The 25,107-nt window shown below is 45.8% G+C and overlaps 1 protein-coding gene across 2 annotated transcripts in view; it reads left to right on the plus strand.

The window, feature by feature from the left end:
• Window positions 1-25,107, plus strand: part of Kif5c (kinesin family member 5C) — a 153,655-nt gene that overhangs the window by 43,591 nt on the left and 84,957 nt on the right. For both annotated transcript variants that reach the window (NM_001107730.1, XM_087651556.1), the window contains 3 exon segments: window positions 5,291-5,381; window positions 15,140-15,213; window positions 22,597-22,701. In NM_001107730.1, coding sequence (NP_001101200.1) covers window positions 5,291-5,381; window positions 15,140-15,213; window positions 22,597-22,701 — 270 coding nt within the window.

A 25,107-nucleotide genomic window follows, 5' to 3' on the forward strand; every position in this document is an offset into this window, starting at 1 on the left:
TTTGGGTGCTGGACAGTTCCAGAATTCTGTTTTTTTTTTTTAAATATTTTTCTCACCATCTCATATGAAGCCTACATCTGTCTTTTTCTTTGCCTCTGATCGAGTGCTGTCTTTCCATCTATCTGTCTGTCTGTCTTTTCTCTGTTGGTATTTGTCATAAACATGCCCACCGGCTTTCTTGCCATTTCTGACTTCTTCCCAGATCTCAAGTCCTTTCCTCCTGCTCCAGGTTAGTGCCATGCCATATCTACATTGAATTGCCCTTTGTCTTTTGCTACAACACTGACCAAGTTAATTCAGTCTTTCCTATTAATCTCAGAACACACTGTTTGGCTTCTCCTGCTTTTCAAAAGAAAATGTAAATCTCTTAGGAAGATAGCATCATGTAAAGGAAGAACACCGGAAAATCAAAGTCTCAAAGATATTTCTACAAAGCAAGGTGCTGAAAATGAGCTTTCCACTTTGTGGCACACGGATGGTACTATCTCATAAAGTCCTCACGAGGAGTGAGCTGCTGCAGAAGTGGGTGGGTCCGTTGGCTCCAACAGTCAGCATGGAGCAGGTCAGTTGAGGTTGAAAGAATTCATTCTCTCTTGTATTCTCTTTCTGCACTTCAGGGAATGAGTCAGCCAGGCACCGTGACTACTGATTGCTCTCACGACCAGCAACTCTAGTGGAAATGGTAGGCTTTCCGTCCCTCGTAATGAGACAGGGGCAAAAACATTCGAATTATGGCCAACTTTGGTCATAACTCTCGTTCAGTCTTCAAGCTTGTTCTTGGATTTCTTAACAATGTATTTATAAGAACAGTTAATTTTCTGTGCTTTATTCTTGGTACTAATCTTCTGAACATCATTTCCCCTTTGTTTGCACTTGAGTCGCTTGCTGGCGGGGAACGGTTCTTGGGTAACAGGTCAATGTATTAATAGACAGGCCATATGGTTCACAGACATTGTGCTCTCAACAACTTGAGAGGAATTCTGGTGGCACGATTTTTGTTTTTAATTTTAACTAGAGAAGTGTAAGGACCACCTGCTATTATTTTTTTCTATGTGATCCGGGTAGGTCATTAATTTTAGTATTCTGCTCCTGTGCAGTTGCACTGCAGTGCATAGTGGCTCCATGACAATGGTGGCAAGCTTCATTATTGGGAATGAGTGCGGGGTATGCCTTCCAGTTCCCTTGCTTGAGGTTCAGTGGGTTTGCCTACCTGCTTAGGACTTGCAGCTTCTGTTCCAGTGGGAGAGATACTTCATTGCAATGGACCGTTTGGCTGGTTGGAAATGGGTGCTATATTCCTTGTCATGGAGCAAACCAAATCTTTAGGTAATAGATATGTCAGTGTGAGGCGGGGTTACTTTAATTAGAATCATGAAAGCCCTGAAGGATGAAGAATGTGAGATATGAAGAATATGTCAATTTGCCTCAAGCCTGGAGTCACCTGAGATGAGGGAACCTCAATGACAATATGCTTCCGTCAGATTGGCGTGTGAGCATGTCTTTGGGAGCATTCTCTGGATGAGGATTGCTGGAGGGGCCCAGCTACCATGGACAGTGCTACCCCTGGGCAGGGAGTCCTGGAGAAAGGAGGCTAAACAAGTACAGGGCGCAAGCCAGTGAGCAGTGTCCGTTCTCGTCCTCTGTATCAGTTCCTGTCCTGCTGGAGCTCCTGCCTTAGCTCCCCTTAATGATGAACTCTAACTTATAAGATGGGATAGCTGCCCCCCAAGTTGCTTTACATCAAAATGTTTTATTACAACAACATAAAGGCAAATTAAGACATCAGCAGCTCATAAAGGGTGGCCAAATGCAGGTTTGAGCTCAGAGAACTGTGAGGGGAAGGGAGGCTGATAACAGAGGCGTTGAGAAGGGAGTGAAGAGGGTAGGAGGTCCCACTGGGCCGTACTGCAAAAGAGGGGAGCGTGCAGGCAGCCCTGAGCAAAGAGTCAGTGTGTGCACAACAGGAGCCACAAGAGAGTATCAAGTGGGGAAGTGACATCATCTTCTTTTTGAAATACTCACCCTGGCCAATGATAGAAATAGATTATTAGCCAGCAAGGTGGCTGCCTAGCGGCTTTGGCTGTTTTGTGTAAGAGATTGATGGAGAGAATTGTGTGGTATAGATACTATGAGTTGATAATTATTGGGACTATATCCCAGATGGGATCTCGGGTACACACTAGGCCTTAGGTGTTCAGTGTGAATATCTGGGTGACTGCTGGAATACTTGGATATGGAGGACATGACGGTTTTCTTGTGGCTAACGAAGTGGGACTCCTGAACTTCAGTGTTAGACGAAGGCTGAAATTGTCGTCTAAATTTTCTAAAAGCCGAGCACACAGCAGAGAGGCTTGGGTCTAGGCCAGTTCTTGACTATTTCTGCCTGAAAGAGATGCTGGCAGAGGACTCTGGCGTGTGTCGTCAGAGAGGGTGGAGAGGCCATGAGCCGAGAGGACACCTGGAGGGAAATGGGTCTTCAGAGGCTGGCAGGTAGAGGCCCTGCAGCCCAGTCCCATTGTCCAGCGCCTACGCAGCAGTGTTTCTTGAATTTTGTTCTCTGGCTGCAAACAGTTGAGTTCATTGCCTGCCTACAGAATCCTCAGCCATTGAAGCACTAGAAACATTAGACTCATGTGTCCTTGGGCATTCTGGGTAAGGGTCTCTGCTCCTGTTTTGATCAGAATTTTGAAAGATATTCTTAGTAGTAAAATGTGTGTGTGTGTGTATGTGTGTGTGTGTGTGTGTGTGTGTGTGTGTGTGTGCGCGCGCACACGCATTGGGAAAAAGAGGAGAGGATGAGGCAAGTGTATATATAATTGGTATAAGTCAGTTCTCTGGAAATATTCAACAATGTTCTAATCTCTCTCTCTTTTAATACTTTAAGGTTCATTTACAAACAAAAGCCTGTGTGAGAACTGAGAGCACGAAGGACATTGAAACGTGTACATTTCTAATTACTGTGCTAGTTCTGACAAGACGGGTGCTGTAACTAATGAATTTCAGTTTCATCTTTCTCGGCTTCAACCCAGCCATAAAATCTTGCAGGCAGTTGCCTTGGGGGATTTAACTTTAGGTCATTTAAAACTGTCATGCTGTTTGTCAACTGATAATTAATAGTATTTTTAAAGGGGAATAATGAATTCTTCTTTCCCACCTCTCTTAAAGGAAAATACATTGCGTTACAGCAGGCATTTAAACTGGAAGGCAAACTTAGGGCATCCCGACTGTACTGTGCACCATCACTCAATAGGTCATTTTTTTCTGCTGCATTAAATATGTTTTCTTTAAAATCCTGAAAGCAGGATCCTGCTGTGGACAACACAGTCTACACTGGCGTTCCCTCTAAGTTTGGGGAAATAGTAAATTTGTTTTAAGTTTCTAGAGGGTTCAGTGGATGACTTAGGCAAATTCCGTAAATGTTTATTCTCCCATGTTTTTTAGTGAATGAGACAGACCCCAGCACCTCATGTGTTCCAGTCAAGAGCTCTGCCGCTCAGATATACCCTCAGCCCTCTGTAAATGTCTGATTTCATTGTTTTTACTCTCCTGGTATTGGCTGAATTTTTAAAAAAGTTTTTAAAAATAATTTTAAATTGTGATTATGTGTTTGTGTACGTGTGTGTGGCTATGTATACATGCGTACTGGTGCCTAAAGAGGCCAGAGGACTGTCTTGGAGTGAAGCTGGAGTTTCAGACCTTTGTAAGCACCAGACATGGATTCTGGGAACTTAACTTGGGCACCCTGTAAGGGCAATACTCACTTTAAACGACTGAATCTCTCCAGCCCCTGATGTGGTTGAATGTGAAAATGGATAAGGCTACTAAGACAGTTAGTTGAGTATTTTGGTGAGGAATAGTTTCTTGTTACTCAGCTAAATAAATACCTGGTTTATTGACCAAAGTACAAAAGAGGCACAAAACTGTGACTGAGATGAAGAAAGCGATCTCTTTCCACCATTCCTTTCAGAATGGCTGTCGGTCTGCGTCTGTGAATGAAGCTCACCTTGTCTCCGAACCTCTTTTTTATGTTTTCTGAAAATTCTCCATTTTTCTGAGGTAAAATTAGATGTAACTTGTTTACCTAGCTAGGTCATTTTGGTTTCAGAGACTAAAGGTCAAACATAGGTAGGCAGTGGCATTTCACCTCCTTTTTGCCTGGAGCCGTGGTGACAAGTGAGTGGTGATTCAGCCTACCTGATGGCCTTGTGTTTCCTTGTAGGAAGGTTGTATAGGGATGTGGCACATCTTCTCTTGTAGCTCTTGAAGCTCTGACAGGCAGCTGTCTCTTTGAGGAGTCAGTCTGTCCCTGACTGGTTGGAGGTGTGGTTTTAGCCCTCCTCTCTCTTCTCTCTCCGATTTGTGGGCCAGGCTGTGAAAGGCTGTGCTGATTTGCCTAGGCACTGCTGGCAGAGAAAACTGCAGTATGGACTCGTGTCAAATCCAGCTTCTCTGAATTTTCCGTATGTAGTGGCCAGCCAAACTCCCAGGCAACCATTCTCCCTCACATTTCTTGTTCGTTGTGTAGAGAGCTCCTGTGTTTTGGAAGCTGCAATCCAGTTTAGACATTGCTTCTGTATGACAGGGAGCAATAGCAGTGCCGTGTATCTCCTGAGAATGGTTTCTGAAATCTGACCATGTCATCTCTCCAGTAACAGGCAGGTGTCATTTGGTTACTTATGTGGCCAGCAGTGCCCTGTGTATACGAACTGGCTTCAGATTTTCTTGCTAGCCCCTAGCTTGTGGTACCCTCTTGTTTCCTGAATACACCAGACCCTTTGGCGGCTGTTCACCCTGTGCCTAGAATGCTCTTCCCCGATGTCCGTCTTTCTGAACTTCTCACGATCATGAACTGAGACTTCTCTGGTCAAGCCTCCCTTGCTTGCGGTCAGCTCTGTCATCTGTCACCTTACTCCATACCCGGGCACCGTTTGTTTTCCCTGTGTCAACATTCTTGCCTGTTAGTTATCCACTCCATTTGATGGGGCTATTCACAAATCTGCAACTAGTCCAGAGTAAATTCTCAATAAATGTATTCGAAGGACTTGTCTACCTTTTTATCCAGAAAAGTGGATACAATTTAGAGGTCTGTGCTTTCTGGTCCCTTGGCGTCCAGCATCCAGGCATACGGTGTTTGTGGCTCGTGCTGTGAGGGTTTCATAGCGAGGGAAAGGCCTGGCTTGAAGACTGGGGTGGCCATTTAGGTACCTATGGCTTAACTACTAATATTGGTGCTTTTAAGGCCCAAACCCCTAACGTGTTTTCTCCACTCCTTTCTCTCGTCTGCTTTCAGCAAGGGAAGCCGTATGTCTTTGACCGAGTTCTGCCGCCCAACACAACCCAGGAGCAGGTCTACAATGCCTGTGCGAAGCAGATTGTCAAAGGTAAGTGCTGCTTTATTTCCTCCTGAGATTTCACTAATGAAAACATTAAGTGACATTTGCAGCCCGGCAATCAGTGTGCCTCCATTGTAAGCAGAGGCCTGTTAATTGGAAATACTAGATTGCTGTCTTGGCTCTGGCCCTGACTAGCTGTGACTACTGACTTCAGTCACATCCCCCAACCTCCGCGTTAGTTTTCTGTTACCTTTGCCACTTCTGGTAAGGTTAGTCTGCTACCTAAGAGCTGAAAAAGCAAGGTAAGGTCACAGGATCTCTGTCATGGTCTCAGGAAACTACAGGTAGAGTGCTCCTCAGGTTTTTTGAGGGAGGAAACTCATTGTTCCATGCTTTATTTAGCTGCACATGTTTGGCTGGTTTCTTTTACGAATAACTCTGAGAATGTAGTCTTACAGGTGAAAGGTTGCTCTTGCCACCAAGGGATAGTCTAGTGTCGTGACGTCCCCCCTTTGAGGTAGCTGTGCAGCCATCTGTGCTCTGTAGCATTCCTTAACCTCACTTTCATCTAATCTGCTTCCAGCATCCTACCACAACCGGACATGTGTTCCTCCAAACAGGAAGCTCCAAGCTTGCCTTAGTGTCACAGAGATCAGTTCTTTTCACTGGGACTGGCCTTGGCCCTGGAGGATTTGTGTCAAAAAGCAATCTGCACATTGCCGTCTCTCGCCCTTTCAAAGCAGGGGCAGGTCGGAGCATGCTGTGGCAGGACCTGCCATCTGGTCAGGGCCGAGGAGCATCTCTCGCTCGCCTGCTTTTCGTCATCAAATCCTCGCCTTCAGATGGGAATGTCATGCAGTTATGTGCTCAAAGGTCTTGGTGCCTAGACCCATATGGGCAGCCGTGGGTTTAAAAGACAGAAAGATCTTGCAGTTTTCGATCTGCTGTTCTCAGGAGCCGAGCTGACTAACCTATTTGAAATTCATGAAATTCAACCCTAGTACATCTGCTAGATTAATTCTGACCCTGGACACCTGCGTGGGAGGCTCACGTCAGCATGCAATGTTCCCGGCTAAGGTGTATGCGTATTAACAGTCTTGTTACAGACATCAATTAATATTGGAGGCTTTCTCAGTGAGATTATTATAGGAAACTGACAAGAAAAAAAATATGCCTAGGTTTTAGCTGTTTTGAATGAGCAGTTCTGGCCAACAGGGGTGGCGGTGGTGGTGGTAGTTTTTGTCTTTTGCCTCCTTTGCCTCTCTCTGAGTCTTTTCTGTTTTTAAAGTATGTCTTCCTAGACCTCCTATTCAGGCCTGCTCTTCCCCTGTAGCGGAGCTTGTGAATAGGGTGGGTTTTTTTTGTTTTTTTTTTGTTTTGTTTTGTTTTTAATTTAAGTAAGATTAATCACACGCGCCAGAATTTCCATCCTTTTCTCTCTCCCCAATTTCATTATCGGAAGCAAATGGTATTTACCACATGCTGTGCTAAGCATGAAGGCCATTTAAATACATCCAGCTACCTCTGTGCCGATGTAATTAGAAATGGATGCAGTCCATTTAAAGAACAACAGTGATTAACAAACAATAGAAATCGCCTTTGCTTTTTTATTCACCAGCGTGTGGCCTCTTCCAGTGTTCGGGTATTTTCTTAGTATGAGGTGTCAGAAATAGACATTCTCATCCCCGTTAACGTGGGCATTTTTTGCATTTTTTAAATGTGTCAGCTAGAAACTAAATTGAGAAGAAGCAGTCTCTGTGAATATATGCTCCAACTCTAGGTAACCTGCTACCCCAAATAAATGGTGACCTACAAAGGAAATCATTTGAAGAACAGAGCTCAGCGTATGATAAGCAGACATTTCTAGGGCGAGGTGGCTATAATGTGAATGCACTAATTTGGTGGCAATGAAGAATACCTTATTCTCCCTTGAAAAGAAATCGTTAGGATGACAAAGACCTAATGGAACATTTGTCAAACATTTAAAGAAATAGACTCTTACTTGTTCTTTTCATACAAGAAACAATACACCTTGATTATTTGTGCCTTCCACTCTCCCTCTCCCGAGAAACCCTCAATTCCTCCCATCCTTCCTCCCACCCCATGTACCTCCAACATGTCTCCCTCACTACTTCTTGGCCCCTCCCCCCTTTTGGACCCTGGGTTTAATTAGTGGCGTCTGTTGAAATACGGACTCATCTCATAGCTCCAGTGAGTTGATGGTTGGAATAGCCATGCCATGTCCCAGAGACAGCATTTCACAGCAACTTCTCCTTCCCCAGCTTTTTCTGCCTCTCTGAGTTGTGTTCTGAGCCTTGGGGAATGTGGGAGCTAGATAGGCTATCGAGGGCTGAGCAGTTACTCACAGAGAGACTTTTCTCATACTTCGATCAGCTGAGTCTCTCCTTTAGCTGTTGACTGCTGCAGAGAGAAGCCAAGATCGAGGGCCGCACAATCATTGGGTATTGGCATAAATATTGACAAGGCAGTTTGATGGCCGACTGGTTAGCAAACAATAATAATATGTTCCTCTCTAGGGCTGGTGAGCTCCTGAGCTAAGGGCAAAGGCCAGGTTCACAGTATCAGGCTTAAATTCCTTTCTGCGAAGTAGGCCTCAAATCCAAGCCAAGACTGGTTGGTTATCCATATAGCTTCACCAGCAGGGAGGAAGCTTCCAGCTAATTTCTCTGTGGTACAACCAATGTGTTGGTGTCTTCAGCAAGAAGGTCTTGTCATCCAGTTGTGCTGCATAAGCATGAGCAGTGGTAACCTGTATTGTGTCAGGGACTTTGGACTCTCCCTGACCAATAACTTGCAGTGAGCTCTCCCGTACTTGGTACTGAGATTTCATTTAATAACTGAGACTGTCTTCTGAGGGATCATTGTTTACTCATGCGGGGTAACTGTGTTCAACCTCTCTGTGTGGGTATGTGAGTGTGTGCGCATTTTTAAATGAATTTCCAAATTTAGTAGGTTTCTACTGAGGTTCTTTACACATCCTTAGTTTGGGTTAGCTCACCCTGTCCATCTCCTCTCTCTTCACTTCCTATCTCCATCCCTGTTTAAATCCTAAGATCCCTGCATCTTCTCCCCTTCATGTTATATGTTTCCTTCTACCCACTCCTGCTCCTAAGACCTCTTCACCTCTTCTTTTCCATCAGCCCTTTCTATCTTCCTGGGCTTGACAGATACCTGACTAAACTTTTAAAAGTAATCTCCAAGGCTCCTGGGAGAGAAATGACTTTCCTTTCTGCATCATTAAGGTAATCCACACATATATAAGCAAGGCCTTCTTGGAGTACACAGTGGAGCACCACTGGCTCATCTTGTCATAGAGCCCTGCCCAAGTTAGGATTGGGACAGGGTATAGAGACTGAGATGTGAATCAAAATGATTCTGAAGGTCAGCATGGTCTTCTGATTCATGGTGCTGTCATAGGCTGATGAGCTGTATCTCCTAGTCTAGTTAGACCCTTACAGAACCTGCTTTATAATTTTAGAATCCTGGTATTTCCGTCACTCCCACCTTTGTTGTGTTTTTCAAAATGTTGGCTGAAAGAGCATGACGATTTCTCCATTTCTGTGGGAAGAGGTTGTAAGGTTTGTGACTATAACCATGGCAAATATGGCTCCTGTGTATGCCTAGGCATTAAACTCCATGGTTACCAGATATTATTGCTGAGGTCCTGGTAACTGTATCCTAGTCAGCAGAAGCCACTCTGGGCCTTCTTTGCCTTCCAAATGCTTAGAAATGAATGTAGACTGCCTGAAGCTTAGAAAAGGTATTTTTATTTTTCTTGATTTCTTTAAGTTACAGTTATTTATTTATATAGGTAATATTAAGTGCTTACTACCTGATAAGCACCACCCTGGGCTGGAGTCACCAAAACATATAGAAGAGGCCTATACATATACTGTTATCATACTTTTAGGTGCTATGTAGGTGAAGATGGGCATATGTACAATACCAGGACCATACAGAGGAGTGAGTGCCCCTCTATGCCAATTTGGTGGTTGGGGGTAGGGAGTGGAGAACTGAGGAAAACTTCTTAGAAAGGTTGGGCCCGGGGTTGGGGATTTAGCTCAGTGGTAGAGCGCTTGCCTAGGAAGCACAAGGCCCTGGGTTCGGTCCCCAGCTCCGAAAAAAAAAAAAAAAAAAAAAAGAAAGGTTGGGCCCAAGGACTATAGTTAATAGTGGGACTGTAGTAGCATCAGGAGCTGCGAGAGCCTGAGGTTACAAGCAATACGGCTTGCTTGGGTAGTCCAGAGGGAGTGGTGTAAGGCTTTGAGTATACAGTGGCAGTTTGGATCCTCTGGTGGATATGCTGGGCTCTATCCTAGCGGTGGTATGGTCAGTCTGAGAAGCTTTACGCGTAGGAAGATACACTCAGGGCTTTCTCATTATTCCGTGTGCTCTGTATGTCTGCCCTTAGGTACCTTAGATGCTGTATCTTAAAGCTTCCGTTTATGAGGTGTGAACACTACGTCCCCTACCAGATTAAAGTGGAATTTGATGCTCAGAGAGTAAAGCACTTTGGCCAAATCTAGAAGAATGAGTGGGTCTGAGCCTTGAGACCTATTTTGCCAGCTGACTGTGCTCTGAGTTATCTTGCCTTTCCTTTCTTTTTCAGTCAGGCCATATGGACTATTAACCAGCAGCTCAAAGTGCTGGGGATAGGACCGACCATGTGAAGAGAGTAGAGGAGAAAGGACAGCCACTGTGGCCCCGAGCCTTGTGCTGGTCAGTGTGGGTGAGCTTAGCGCAATGGCTTTTGAGCGGTCAGAGCGTGGAGATAGTCACTCTGCTTGGCAGAGACAAAAGCAAACGTGTTTTTCAAGCCCAAGAACTGCCTGCCACTTACTGTGATGAAAGGGTCTTTTTGCTGCCCTTGGTGCATGGAGTCTGGGTCTCCATTCCACAGTCATGGGCAGCTTGAGTTGCTGGGTTTGCTGACAAACCTTAGGATCCCAACAGGGCAGCCTTTAGCTGTTGTCAGAAATTTAGTGCCCCTGACGACACCATCTCACCTGGGGAGGTTTAAAAGGCTGAGCAGCCTCTTAGGAATACTGACGTGTAGGTGTGATGAACTGTCCCCAGGTACTACTTAACCAAGCACTCACTTCTGCTTCTGACAAACCTGGGCTCAGCTGTAAGCAGAACCTAGGACGTGTGCTTGAGCTTCTGAACTCCAGCTGGAGCCGGCCAGAGTCCTCTGTCCTCTCTCCTCTTTGGGCCATAAGATCCCACTTGTCACCTGCAGCAGAAGCTTCTGGGTGTGGACCGACACTGGCCTGAGAGGTGTGGGGCTCTGTGGTGTTAGTTGAGCTCACGTCATTCCAGACACCATCACAAAGGAAGCTTCTGTCTGAGCGGGCATGGCCAGCATAGTCATTCTGCCGCACAGACACTAACACAAATGTGGTTCCCAAGCCCAGGAACTGTTGGCCATTTACTACGATGGAAGTCTGTAGACCTTTTGGGTGAGAGCTGTGGCCTGGTACAGGAGGTAGTATGTGGCTCTCTGCACAGGGCCACCAGCCAGTGCTCGAATCTTCTCTCAGGAGACAGTGCTGGCTCCTCTTTCAGCCCTTGAACTGCACTATTCACCCATGGCTTGCTTTCTCTTGCCAGCACTTTCCACTAACTATAAAACACACATGGAATAAACAAGCAAATCTAGGAAAATAGATAACCCTAGGTTTACAGGACCTTATCTTTTAAAATTATCTTTTAGTTCAAACTTGAGTCGATAGAGGGTCACATCAGCTGCATTCAAGTTTAAGCTGAGATTTCTCTAAAATGTATTACTTGTAAGGTGTTTCTGAGTACTTTAAAGACCAACCAGAATGTGCTTTAGTGGGTTCTATATGTTCTGTATTAAAAGAAAACTAAGAAGGAAACTGTGCTTAGCGTTGACATAATGAAGAGAAGGGATTTTCTCTGAGTATACTCCCACAAGCCTCTCAGTACCTCAGCCCAACAGGCGCCAATATCACTTAGGCATGTTCCTTTTTTAAAAATGGGGTTCTCATTTAGCTCAGGTTATCCTAAATGGGTTCTCATTTAGCTCAGGCTAGCCTTAGGCTGTCACAGAGCTAGGGGTTACCTTGAAGTTAAGGTCCTTTTGTTTTCATCAGATCTGGGATTACAGGTGTATGACATCACTCCCTGATTGTGGGGTGCTGAGGGCTGAAGCCAGAACTCGTGCCCTATAAAGAAACACTCTACCAGTCGATCTGAGACTGGATGCTGTGACCCACTTCGTAAACACAGGAGAACAGGGACAATGATCTACCTAGTTGGTGACACTGTGTCCTGTGCTTGATGAAAGCAGCCCTGAGGCCTCATGGAGATGCCAGAGGAAGAGGAAGACGGCAGAGGGAGGTGTGTGGGCTCCGTTTAGGCTCTGAAGTCAGTCTCCTTTAGGGCGTGGCACGTTGCTACACTTCAGAAAAAAGGAGCTAGGTCAGAAGCTGGATGAAGGTTGGTAAATCTAAAGCCCTACACACCCAGGAGTGTAAAGTAAGGGAGGCCCTTCAGACTGAGGGGATGTTTAATTCCTAATAAACAAAACACTTTCTGTTGTGACAGTGCTTGCCATTCCAATCGCCTGAAGTTGCTTGTGTAATGAGTTTTGAATTTTAAAATCACAACGGAAGGATAGAACCTCTTTCTCTGGGTCCCTCTCGAAGCACACGTTCATCATGTTCATGGTAGAGTGGAGGCGCACCGGCTGGCACTATGTCCAGCCCCAGAGGAATCTTTTCTCTAAGAGTTGTCATTTTCATGGAAACTCAAGCTGAAACCTCTAACCCTAACACTGACTTCTTCAGCTTTTCCCCTTCTTTGTGCTGTTACTAGGGAAACCACTTTCAAAAACCATTTCTAGAAGACAGATACATGTAAGCATTCCCCACCCCCAACTTGATACTAACTCATACGGAAGGGCTGGTAGGTTTGTGTGTGTGTGTGTGTGTGTGTGTGTGTGTGTGTGTGTTACTTTTTTCTTCAGTTCACTGAAATTCCTTTCTTCTCCGATCCCAAGTCATACTCTAGCAATCTTGGATTAGTAAAGTACTTTTTTTTTTTTTGCTTTTGAAAACCTAGCAAGCAAAACAAACCACTATCACCACCACCATCACCACCACCATCACCACCACCATCACCACCACCACCATCACCATCACCATCACCACCACCATCACCACCACCATCACCACCACCATCACCACCACCATCGCCACCACCACCATCACCACCACCACCACCACCACCACCATCACCACCACCATCACCACCACCACCACCACCACCTCTACCATCACCACCATCACCACCACCACCACCACCACCACCACCACCATCACCACCACCATCGCCACCACCTCTACCATCACCACCATCACCACCACCATCACCACCACCATCACCACCATCACCACCACCATCGCCACCACCACCACCACCACCATCACCACCACCGCCGCCACCACCACCACCACCACCATCACCACCACCATCACCACCACCACCACCACCACCACCACCACCACCTCTACCATCACCACCACCACCACCACCACCACCACCACCACCACCATCACCACCACCATCACCACCACCACCACCACCACCTCTACCATCACCACCATCACCACCACCATCACCACCACCACCACCACCACCACCACCACCATCACCACCATCACCACCACCATCGCCACCACCACCACCACCACCATCACCACCACCACCACCACCACCACCACCATCACCACCATCACCACCACCACCTCTACCATCACCACCATCACCACCATCACCACCACCATCACCACCACCATCGCCACCACCACCACCACCACCACCATCACCACCACCATCACCACCACCACCACCACCACCACCACCACCATCACCACCACCATCACCACCATCACCACCACCATCGCCACCACCATCACCACCACCACCACCACCACCACCACCACCACCTCTACCATCACCACCACCACCACCACCATCACCACCACCATCGCCACCACCACCACCACCACCATCACCACCACCGCCGCCACCACCACCACCACCACCATCACCACCACCATCACCACCACCACCACCACCACCACCACCACCACCACCTCTACCATCACCACCACCACCACCACCACCACCACCACCACCACCATCACCACCACCATCACCACCACCACCACCACCACCTCTACCATCACCACCATCACCACCACCATCACCACCACCACCACCACCACCACCACCACCATCACCACCATCACCACCACCATCGCCACCACCACCACCACCACCACCACCACCATCACCACCATCACCACCACCACCTCCACCATCACCACCATCACCACCATCACCACCACCATCACCACCACCATCGCCACCACCACCACCACCACCACCATCACCACCACCATCACCACCACCACCACCACCACCACCACCACCACCATCACCACCACCATCACCACCACCACCACCACCTCTACCATCACCACCATCACCACCACCATCACCACCACCACCACCACCACCACCACCACCATCACCACCATCACCACCACCATCGCCACCACCACCACCACCACCATCACCACCACCACCACCACCACCACCACCACCACCTCTACCATCACCACCATCACCACCACCACCACCACCTCTACCATCACCACCATCACCACCACCATCACCACCACCACCACCATCACCACTACCATCACCACCACCACCACCACCACCACCACCACCACCACCATCACCACTACCATCACCACCATCACCAAAGTCATCATAAAAAGATGCAGGGAGGAGAGGGGGATCCCAATCTGGAATAAGTGGAGGGAACTGGCTGGCACACTTTCTCACATGGCCCCAAGTAGCACCCTCTGTACTTCTCCTTGCCTCATCATCAGCCACATTAAGAATTCCTCCCTTGGTGCAGAGTGGTGGGTCAAGGATATTGACTATTGTTTCCCTTTCTGTGATGGTTGTAGAGAGGAGGGAAAGACAGAAGGGAAGACATTTTAATCACCTCTGCTGCTCTGGAAGAATTCCCACCGATGATCTTCAGCTCCACAACACAAAGCAGCTCCCACCTGCAGGCCTCCCCTTCTCTCTGTATGAAATGGAAGCCAGCCTGCCTTGCTTGTGGTTTTCACATCGTGCTTATTGTATAACGAAGAGAAATTCCTGATGCTGAAGGGCCCAGGCCGTCCTGCTAGCAAGGCAGTGAAAACAACCAGAGGCATCACATTTAAGTCAGGCCTGCTGGTTTCCAGGGCGGTTAGATAGCCGCAGAGCTCCTCAGTGTGCAGTGTGGTACCTTTTGCAACCCTAGCTCTGTGGTGATGGGACTCTGGAGAGGTCTTCATGGGAAATGACCCGAAGGATCCAGATTTAGCCGACCGAGACCAAACCTTCAGGCATGACATTCTATTCTAATCTCCAGAAACCGCAAGCCTGCTGGCTTTTCCTCCCCAAGGATCTCAGACTAACACCTAGGCATAAGCTTCAAGCAGTTGAAAAGGCTCTCCCCCTCAGTCATGCAGTCTGTAGAAATGAAAGCCCCTTTCTCCTCATTCGTGAGACAGACGATGCTCATTTCTGTTATTTCACAGTCGTACTGAAAAGGCACTTGCAGTTGGCACATGTCATTTGTTTAAGAAGACAGAGACAGGCCATTTGGAAACTGTAACTTTACCTCATCCAACCAATGCCAGTGTAGGATCAACATAGTGAATTAATGTTCATCTGTCTTATGCTTGCAGATGTCCTCGAGGGTTACAATGGGACAATTTTTGCATACGGGCAGACTTCATCAGGAAAAACTCATACCATGGAGGTAAGTTTGCAGTCAGTGTCTGAAGAGGCTGGTGCTTCTAGGAAAGCTTCAGATGCATGTGACTACAGCAGACTGTTCTGTCCTTGAGATCATGTGACAGACAACAGGCCGTTCTGTCCTTGGGGAGTTTCAGAGTACAATGAGTAGTAAAGTCTCAAGAATTTAGTTTTCAAAACACCTTTGTTGATCTGTCGGTCCCATTGAAACAATAAATTTCATTAAAAAATAGTCAGATGGGGTGTAGCTTAGTGTGCCAAGGGCTTGCTTGGGTGGCAGGAGGCCCTGGATCAGATTCCCCAGCATCAGACATAGACACCTGTGTGTGTGTGCGCGCACACACACACACACACACACACACACACACACACACACACACCACTGCTGTTAAAACCGTTATAAATAGGTAATTAGTGGAGTCTTCCGGACTGCAGTTCACTCTGACAGATAGGACCTGTTGCAAAAGTCATTGGTAATTTGCCATGTGGAGGGCCTCTGAGGAAGGTGGTCTCTTAAGAATAAATTAAAGACAAAACAAAGCAAAACCCTTGTAGGTCAGAGACTTGAAGATGTTGGGTTCTAGATCAAATTTATACTGGACTACAGATATACTTTTATTTGCCTTTCACGATGTCTGTCTGTTTGTATGTATCTATGTATGTATCTGTGTATGTCTGTATATGTGAATTTAATTATCTGGAAAATGGGATGATTTCACAAAATTCTAACTTTTTCCTAATTTTTTTTATGACTGTGGTTTTTCTATTTTTTTAGATTAACACTGTAGACTTTGCAACACTGGGTGAATTTAGCAGAAACTGCAGTTTCCCAGAGCAGGAATTTTCATGGTCTTGTTTTTATCTTCGAGATTTTTTTCTTTATTTTCATTGCTTGGACTTGGGCCTAGAGCCTTATGCATCCTGAACAAACGCTTTGGCTCTGAGCTATCTGTGCCCTCAGCCCTTGTCTATTTTCTATTAACATGCATTAAAAGTGGCTGTCCCCCAGAAGAGGCCCCATAAAATGTTTGTTAAAACAGTACCAGTGGGGTAGTTCTGTCCACCCTGAGTGTATGGGGCTGGGTTCTCCAGGAGGCCCCAGTGCACTTTGCTTACACTCTGAGTGAATATGAACCTATATGCCCTTTCCAGTGCGAACTGGTAAGGTACTCACCAGGACTGTGTGGACACTGGAAGAGATGGCTTCACTCATGCTTTGACTGTGGAGCTCAGTGGTTCAGGCTACTTCTAAACAGGAACTCTCTGTTGCCCTCTCTTCTGCTTTTTATCAGGATCTCCTGAAGGCCTCTGGTGCTGGATAATTTGTCTAAAGCAATGGTTCTCAACCTGTGGGTTGTGATCCCTTTGGGGACCACATATTATATATCCTGCATATCAAATATTTACATTATGATTCATAACAGTACCAAAATTACAGTTATGAAGTAGCAATGAAAATAATCTTATGGTTGGGGGTCACTACAACATGAGGGACCATGTATTAAAGGGTTGTAGCATTAGATAGGTTGAGAACCACTGGTCTAAAGGCCAGGCCTACCTGACAGGTGAGGTGAGGTGAAGGGAGGTAAGGTGAAGAGAGGAGAGGAGAGGAGAGGAGAGGAGAGGAGAGGAGAGGAGAGGAGAGGAGAGGAGAGGAGAGGAAGGTTATTATATGAAACAGAACCACAGAGTGTGTTTGGAGAATTCAGCTTACAAGCAGCGGGGAGGATGAATCCTTAATCCTTCAAACTAAGGTTTTTCATTTATGAATCCCTCCTGGGAACATCCCTGAGACGGCTGCTGCAGAACAGATTTAGCTCATGAACCATTCTTATTGAAGAAGAGATTTCAAAGGTGCATGGTTAAACTCTGAGGAGCTCTGATGTTCTGTGCACTGATTGGAGTGTGGGCTGGGATGCTGGGGAACTCATTTCTGTTGTATTGACTTTCTTTCACCCATTTTACAGAAGACAAAGTGCTTTGCAGACCGTGCAAATTAAAGAGACATGAGGCTCATTTGCCTCCTCTTCCCGATCGGGACTACTGCCCAACACACAGGTTGCATTAGCTCGTTGTCTACACACCTCGCTCTACAAGCAATACATCCCGAAAGTCCTGGCCTTGGTGTTTCCATACCCCCACTTAGGCCCCCATCTTTCTCTCTCTCAAGGGCGACCGGGCCCTGATCTTGCAGGTACTAGTGAAGTTGTAGTTGTATACTTTCCCAGTCCCACTTCTGCTGAAGATGGAAGATGGGGGCACTGACAGAGAGAAAGAGGGAGAGCGACAGACAGTATACCTTTGGGATCTCAAGAGGGAAGCCATCACTTTTTAGGTTTTGGGAAATTAGTAAGATGCTATGTAACACAAAAGAAGAACCCTTTACTATTTTAAATCCCCAAATTTAGGGAATGCTTACAAGAGTGAATTCTAAGCTTTGGAATTAGTTTATCATTGACAAATGTAAAGTGTTTTGCTAAATGCCATAAACTTAAAAGTTGTAAACAGAGAGAGAAACTGCCCTGCAAAGGAACACCAGAGGAAAATGGGTGGGTGTGGCTGATGGAGACTGTGCCGGTCCTGCGCTGCTGGGGGGACATTTGAGCCTTCTGTGCTTTGAGCACCCTCCTGAGGGACCTCAGAGGAGCTGTATTCCACAATGTTCTCATCTGAGTTCCCCAGATTCTGTCACCTGTGCATGTTTGCCAGCCATCATGAGCTACTTCTCTTCGTTGTGACCTCTGCCTGCAGCTGGATGAGTCTTTTCCATGTCACCCAGCCCCCCGTGCTGGATCCTGTTGCTCTGTGGGTGCTGAGAGGCTGGAGGAGGTTAGGGGTCTGTTAAGTGGAAGCCAGGGGAAGGGATTGCTGCAGGCTAAAGTCATAAACTGTAGGAAACAGAAGTTCAGGACCCTGGAATGCAATTGAATAAGAAATACTCTACAGGAGTTGTACCTTCTAAAAGGAGGACTTTATATATTCAGCATTACACACAGAGGTCTTTCAAAAGCATTCAGAAGGGATGTTAGCTCCTGAGTGAGCAGACTATCATATTTAAAGCGTTTTTCTTTTTTTAATTCCCTAATTTTGGGTCTGATATCCAGTGGTGTTGCCCTTACCTTCTGTTAAAAGAGAACAACACATAATCCTCCATAAAACTGGGAAGATTAGCTTTTCATGATACTGTATTTAAAGGGAATTTTCAGGTAAAATAGGATTCACTGGGCAGTATTGGCCCCAAGGGTGGTAGGCAGCATTGTGTAAGGCAGACTTGTCAGGAGAATGTACAGGTTGGTGGAGAGGATGGTGGGCTGCTGGCTGCAGACAGGCTGAGGGTGGCACTTGTTTCACCACTTGGTCTCTTGCTTGGAAGGGCTGATGCTTGGTCCCTGCACTCAGTGGCCCTGTTCAGCATGCTGAGAGAGATGACTGGAGACACTTTGTGGTTTTCTTTCTGTTTAGAGGGACATCTGGAGGCTATGAGGAATCCTGTAGCCACCTTACAAACCTCCCTAATGATTCTGAACAAAATGAAGAGTTCATGGTACTCAAACACTGCTGCCTTCTTGCTTTCCCATCTACAGTGTTTGGGGAAACTGGAAGTCAAGGAGGCCACCGACAGAGAACACAGAGTCTTGTTGAGTGGCCAGTGGACTCTGTTCTGGTTCTCCTTCTGTACTTGCTCCTAGAAGGCTGTATTCAGTTGGAAAAGTTTCTGGAGAGAGTTGTACAGAGCACAGCTAAAAAGAGTTTGTCCTATTTACTCCCTGGAAGGAGTGTAGACAGCAGCTCACCTCTCTCTACTTATCCCTGAGCCACACTACACTGGCTGTCTCTGATAGGGCGTGCTTGCTCTCATTCCTGTTTTTGCTGCTGCTGTCTCACCCCTGCTGCCCACCGCCTCTGCCCAGCCTAGATCTCAATCATCCTGCATACACTGGGGGCTCCCAAGGAATCCATCTCTACTACTTCAGCTGGAAGGGCCTTCATAGTCACTGAATTCACCTCTTTTCATAGCCTGGTGATCACATTGTATCTGTGCATGTATATTTCATCTGGAAGCAGTATAATCTACACACACACACACACACACACACACACACTCACACTCACACAGATATACAAACACACACTCACAGATATATAAACACACACTCACACTCATACACACACTCACACACTCACACACACTCATACACACATACACACTCACACACTCATACACTCACACAGACAGGCATTCCATATATATTATTCATACACTTTCCATATATGTCACACATAGGCATGTATTACATACATCTCCCATATACATCTTATGCAGGAGTATTTCACATGTTTAAATATATGCCACACACATTCCATATATGTCACACCCGAGCATATACTGTTCAGACATCCTCTATATACATGCAGCACACATACATACATTATATATACATATATAAAATATGTATATACACATCTCTTTTCACACTGACATATATCAGACATATATCTCACATCATACCCTCCCATATACCACACATATGTTCCACACATATGTTCTACATGTGCATATAAATTTGCCATAGCAAATGCATATACTATTTAGTATCACACACTTACTCCCTGCCTCAGGTTATCTTGGCAGGTGAATTTTAAGTCAGGATTCAATAAAAGATGATTTTTACTGGGAGAGAACCGTCTAGGAAAAGAAGTGAGTTGAGTCTAAATGACTTTTAGATTCCCAACTGTTCTTCCCTGGTTGTGGCCCATGGAGAAGGAGCTGTCATGGATTATCATGGATTATTCAAGAGCCCTGGAGGTTTGGGTAGAAAAGACTTGATTAACTGAGTGGGGCAGTACAATTTAACTGGAAGGAAATCTGTCTTTTAATCCTAGGGATTCTTTTGCCAATAGTCTCTTCAGCGTAGAGCTTGTGGCCGTGGTCTGTTTTGCTTGTGTTTATGATGGTCTTTGTGATCAGGATTTGAAACCCTGAGGCTCCGTTATTTGGTGATGTTGTCCAGAGATACCATAAGGAAGTAGCCTGGAGTAGGGCATTGTCTTATAACTTCTTAGGTCAAGTCAGCCCCATCCCAGCTCAGTGAGGACCTGTAGGGAGCTGAATGTTCTATACTGTCAGGCATTGAGTCTTTCCTGTGGCGGGAAACACTCCCTGTATTCTATCGAACTTAAACTCTGGAGTGATTTTATGCAGTAGTGTGTCTAGAACCAAACTAAAGCTCAATGTAAATACATCATTTGATTCATCATTCTTGATGGATGAGGGCAGCATGCCAGAAGAGCCAGGTGAGAGAGTAGCCAGGCACATCTGGATTCTGTGTTCCTATTGCTTATAATAGAGTTAGGGAGTCAGGAGTCAGATATGCCGAGAAATTGGGATACCAAGTGCTTGGGGCATGTCTTTAATGTTTCTGTCCATGTGGGCTTTTGCTCTTGAAAACTCAACTGTTGACTTGGAAGTTTCATTTAGGAGAACACTGTGTGAGGAAGACCTGGAAGAAAAAGAGGATTAGTCACGGAAAGCAAAGTTGGCTTTCAGGGCATTGGACAGATGTGAACCAGGTGTCTACACAAATCTGTAAAGGTTGCTGACTGGGCAGGTGTGGACCAGGTGTCTACACAAATCTGTAAAGGTTGCTCACTGGGTAGATGTGGACCAGGTGTCTACACAAATCTGTAAAGGTTGCTGACTGGGCAGGTGTGGACCAGGTGTCTACACAAATCTGTAAAGGTTGCTGACTGGGCAGGTGTGGACCAGGTGTCTACACAAATCTGTAAAGGTTGCTGACTGGGCAGGTGTGGACCAGGTGTCTACACAAATCTGTAAAGGTTGCTGGTCATCTTCAAGGACTGAGGAGAAAACTGGCTTTTGTGTTACTATTTCTAGAGTTTTATAACTTCCTAAAAATCTAAAATCTTCTCCAGGTACACCATCACTGTAGATCTCCAGGCTAATTTTTGTGGCAGGTAGGTTGTTTAACACTTGGGAGAGGACGTGAATAATCATTTCACTGTGAGACTAAGAGAAGATTCTGTGGCGTTGTGTACCTTAAGGCCACACCAAGGCCATGGCTTTAAGTACTTCAGGATCCCTTTAGTGGGAATTGTTGGATAATGCCTCTCCCATTCCCTCCCACAGGGCTTCCACATCTTGAAACTCATGGCATCTCTTGAGGCCCTCATAGGTGGAAAAAGAAATTACCGGCATAAAAGTGTATTTAGTAATGCTCAAAAAAGTATTTATCCCTCCACTGTTCAGTAAAATTAATAAAAGTGGGAGAAAGGAATATAAGAATATGCTTCAAGGGTTGGGGATTTAGCTCAGTGGTAGAGCGCTTGCCTAGCAAGCACAAGGCCCTGGGTTCGGTCCCCAGCTCCGAAAAAAAAGAAAAGGAAAAAAAAAAAAAAAAAAGAATACGCTTCAAGTCAGTTTAAATATTAAAAGGATTAAAAAACATATTTAGAACAATTCATTCAGAGAATTAGAGATTTCAAAAAGAGATCATGGAATGGATTTTCTTGGCTGGTCTATAAACTGATCCTGAAGAGGGTATTTTTGAGAGAAAGGATTGTAGAAAAATTTGAACAATGGTTGAATCTATCCATTCTCATGCAGGTTTTATTTGGGATTATCTTACCTGGACTTGTTTTCTGGCCAATCTCTAACTATTACAAGTAAAATCTGAAGTATGCTCATTCACCTCCCACCTTCCCATTCTGTGTGTGGATTCACACAGGGAAGGGGTGCCCGCCCCCAACACACACACACACACACACACACACACACACACACACACACACACACAGAGCCAGGTCAGCCTTCCTACCACCAGGAAGGGGTGCCCGCCCCCAACAAACACACATACACACACACACACACACACACACACACACACACACACACACACACACACACACAGCGCCAGGTCAGCCTTCCTACCACCAGCTAAGACACCCTACCCGCCAACCCACCCCGGTAGGACAGCCCTCTGCTAGATACACAGGGGAACACTTGAGTAGTCAGAGAGCTCCCCGGGGAGCCAACAGCCTCTGTGTGTGGGTGGGTGGATGGAGGTGGGTGGGGTGTGTGTGTGTGCATGTGTGTGCCTCTGTGTGTGTGTGTGTGTGTGTGTGTGTGTGTGTGTTTTCCTATTTTGTAGGTTCTGCTTAAGAAGCCCTGGGTTAAGCCAGGACTAATGCCCATTTCTAGCCTTCCCAATCATTCTAGAAACTTCTGTTGTATAAGAACAAGCAAAACATGACCCACACAATCACGTTAGATTTTAGAGCTTAAGCAACGTTATTTGAAAAGGCAGACCCTGCCCTCTCCTCTGTGTTTTCCTGCATTCTCTTGACTGTTCTGGATCTTTTGTCACAGGGGAAGCTGCACGATCCTCAGCTTATGGGTATCATACCCAGGATCGCACACGATATTTTCGATCACATCTATTCCATGGATGAGAACTTGGAGTTTCATATCAAGGTAAGTGCTTTTTACTAAGAACAAGACAGACCACTAGGCCCCAAGTCATATTACTCAGTCTTTCTCCCTTTATAGAGATATACAGATGGTTTCTTTTAAATCAAGTGTCATTCTGTGGGAAGCAGACCCTATGGGTAATAATTTTGGTCAGTACCAAGTATTTGGAATGGTTTGCTTGAAATAGGAACATAAAAGCATACAAGCCCCCTTTAGGATGGAATCGTCACACCCATTGCCTGGATTCTCCCCTTTCCCTGTGTGTTTCTGAAGCTAGTCCATGTCTGTGTGTGGGTCAGGACAGCGTTCCCCAGTGCGAGTTCCCTGGTGCACAGTCCTTTTTGTTACCAGTAGGGAAGCTGCCAGAGAAAATCATTATAAGGCCAAAAAGCCTTGGAAAATACTTTTTGACCAGTGCTAAACTTGTCACAAGTTCAAATGCTGCCGTGAGTAGTATGACTCCCTAAAGGAATGGACACACCCACTCCCTGTATAAGGACAGCTTCATCTGGCTTTCCAAAGTGTTGGCAGAGAGTTCACCCGCCTTTTTTCTCTTTTTTCTCTTCATCTTTGTTATTTTATTTTAACTCAGAAACACTAATCTTGCTCAATTTTGAATTGGAAGGGAGACCTCTACTCTATTATTATTTCTGTTGAATTATAAAATGTGAACTTCTTTGTAAATTCCAGAAGGCTGCTTGTTTAAACAGAGGGACAAATTGTAAGATAGTCACTCTGTGGCCAGTGTCGAACAGGCTGTGCAGATCAGAAAATTTCAGCTCTAGGTTTTCCTTTGTTTTTAAATTAAAAAAAAAAAAAGATAAGTTATTTGACATAAAATTATCCTTTAAAAACATTTTTGCCGTGCTTAGTATATCTCTGTATAGTCGTTGTTTTTATGCAAATCTTTGATATTTCCACTACCCCCAGAACAAACTACCTGCACCCCTACTTTCCCCCACTTTCACTTGCCCTTTTGATTCTAAACTTCGCTCTGTTTTGTTGAGTGTGGTCTTGGGCAGCGTGGCAGCCCCTTGATGAATGTCCCTACATTTCCAATCCTGCCTGCTCCTGGGGAGGGGATGACTGGCCAGCCCAGAGCAGTCCCTGCCTGCTTCTGTGCTCCCAGATACACACACGTCTGCTTCTCCATCTTTGTGCCTAGAGGGGTTGAAGGGCAGGGAGGAGAGAGACTCTTCTAAGAAGGCAGGGTAGCTAAGTGGAGAGGCTGTCCCAAAAGCTTGAACCTTGGTACACATGACCCAGTGGGTTAGTAATGAGGGAGCAGAAGTTCAGACGCAGACAGGTGGTCCAGGTTACAAATAGACCCTAACACCAACTGATACTTGGTCCCTTTTCATTGTATTAGTCTTCTTTCTGGCCTGGCAAGATGGCTCAGTGGGTAAAGGCATTTGCTGCCAAGTCTGACAACCCAAGTGTAGTCCCTGAGTACCACATGTGGAAGAGGAAAACTGCCTTCCACAAGTTTTCTCCATGTGTGCACCAGGGCTCAGACCCTTCCTAGACCCACACAAAATAAATAAATGCAGCAATCAAAAATCTAAACCTATCCCCTTATTTATTTCTGCACACTGTCCCCAAATTTTCAAAAAGCCGTTGTTGTTTGCACCATTACGGGTTAGTTTGTACAATTATGAGTTACGTCCGGCACACCACGGGTCTCTTTGCTGCTGAAAGCTTGCTTCTCTCAGCCTATGCGGGCTTCCTTGTGTCTGAGGATACAGAGCTTGTTGCTTTGATGGGATCAAGATTTAGGAGCTTAGTGCTTCTTTAAGGCTGTTTATGCTGACACACTTTAAACTACTGTAGAGGTCTTAAGTGATAATCCCGAGTAAGATGTTAAACCAATTACTGCCCTGGAAATAGTGTCTTGTGTCAGAATATTATTATGATTAAGGATGGTGCTGGCTTGAAATGGTGGGGGAGGGGAAGAACATTCCCTCAGTCTCTAGAATCAAATCTTACCACGCAGGCTCTCATTGTGCATTTCCTAGTTAGGCTTGCTTTTCTATTAATAAGACTTGTAAGTGGATAAGTTAGTTGTCTGGACTCTGCATTTGGAACTTATGTGCTAACAGGCTAAATCAAAAAGAGGCCCGGCTCAGGGAATATTGAAAATCTGCTCCTTAATGGGTCCCATGGAGGTTTTGAACGTTATTTCCAATCACGCTGTTGTTTTTCTGCTGAACAATGCTTATTGGTTTCTGCCTGCTCCCACAAAGCATCTGAAATAACAAAATGGAATTTGACATCTCACAGAAGCTGAAATTAAAACATTAGCATTCTGCTTTAACTTGTATTAAACAGGGATAGGAACGTAATTGCTTGGCAGTCCGTGGGTCATGGCTACTTTTTAGATGTAATTGCTTCTCTCTGTAATTTGTGGAG

The sequence above is a fragment of the Rattus norvegicus genome, chromosome 3 (assembly GCF_021556685.1).
Source record: "Rattus norvegicus strain SHRSP/BbbUtx chromosome 3, alternate assembly SHRSP_T2T, whole genome shotgun sequence".
Lineage (NCBI taxonomy): Eukaryota > Metazoa > Chordata > Mammalia > Rodentia > Muridae > Rattus > Rattus norvegicus.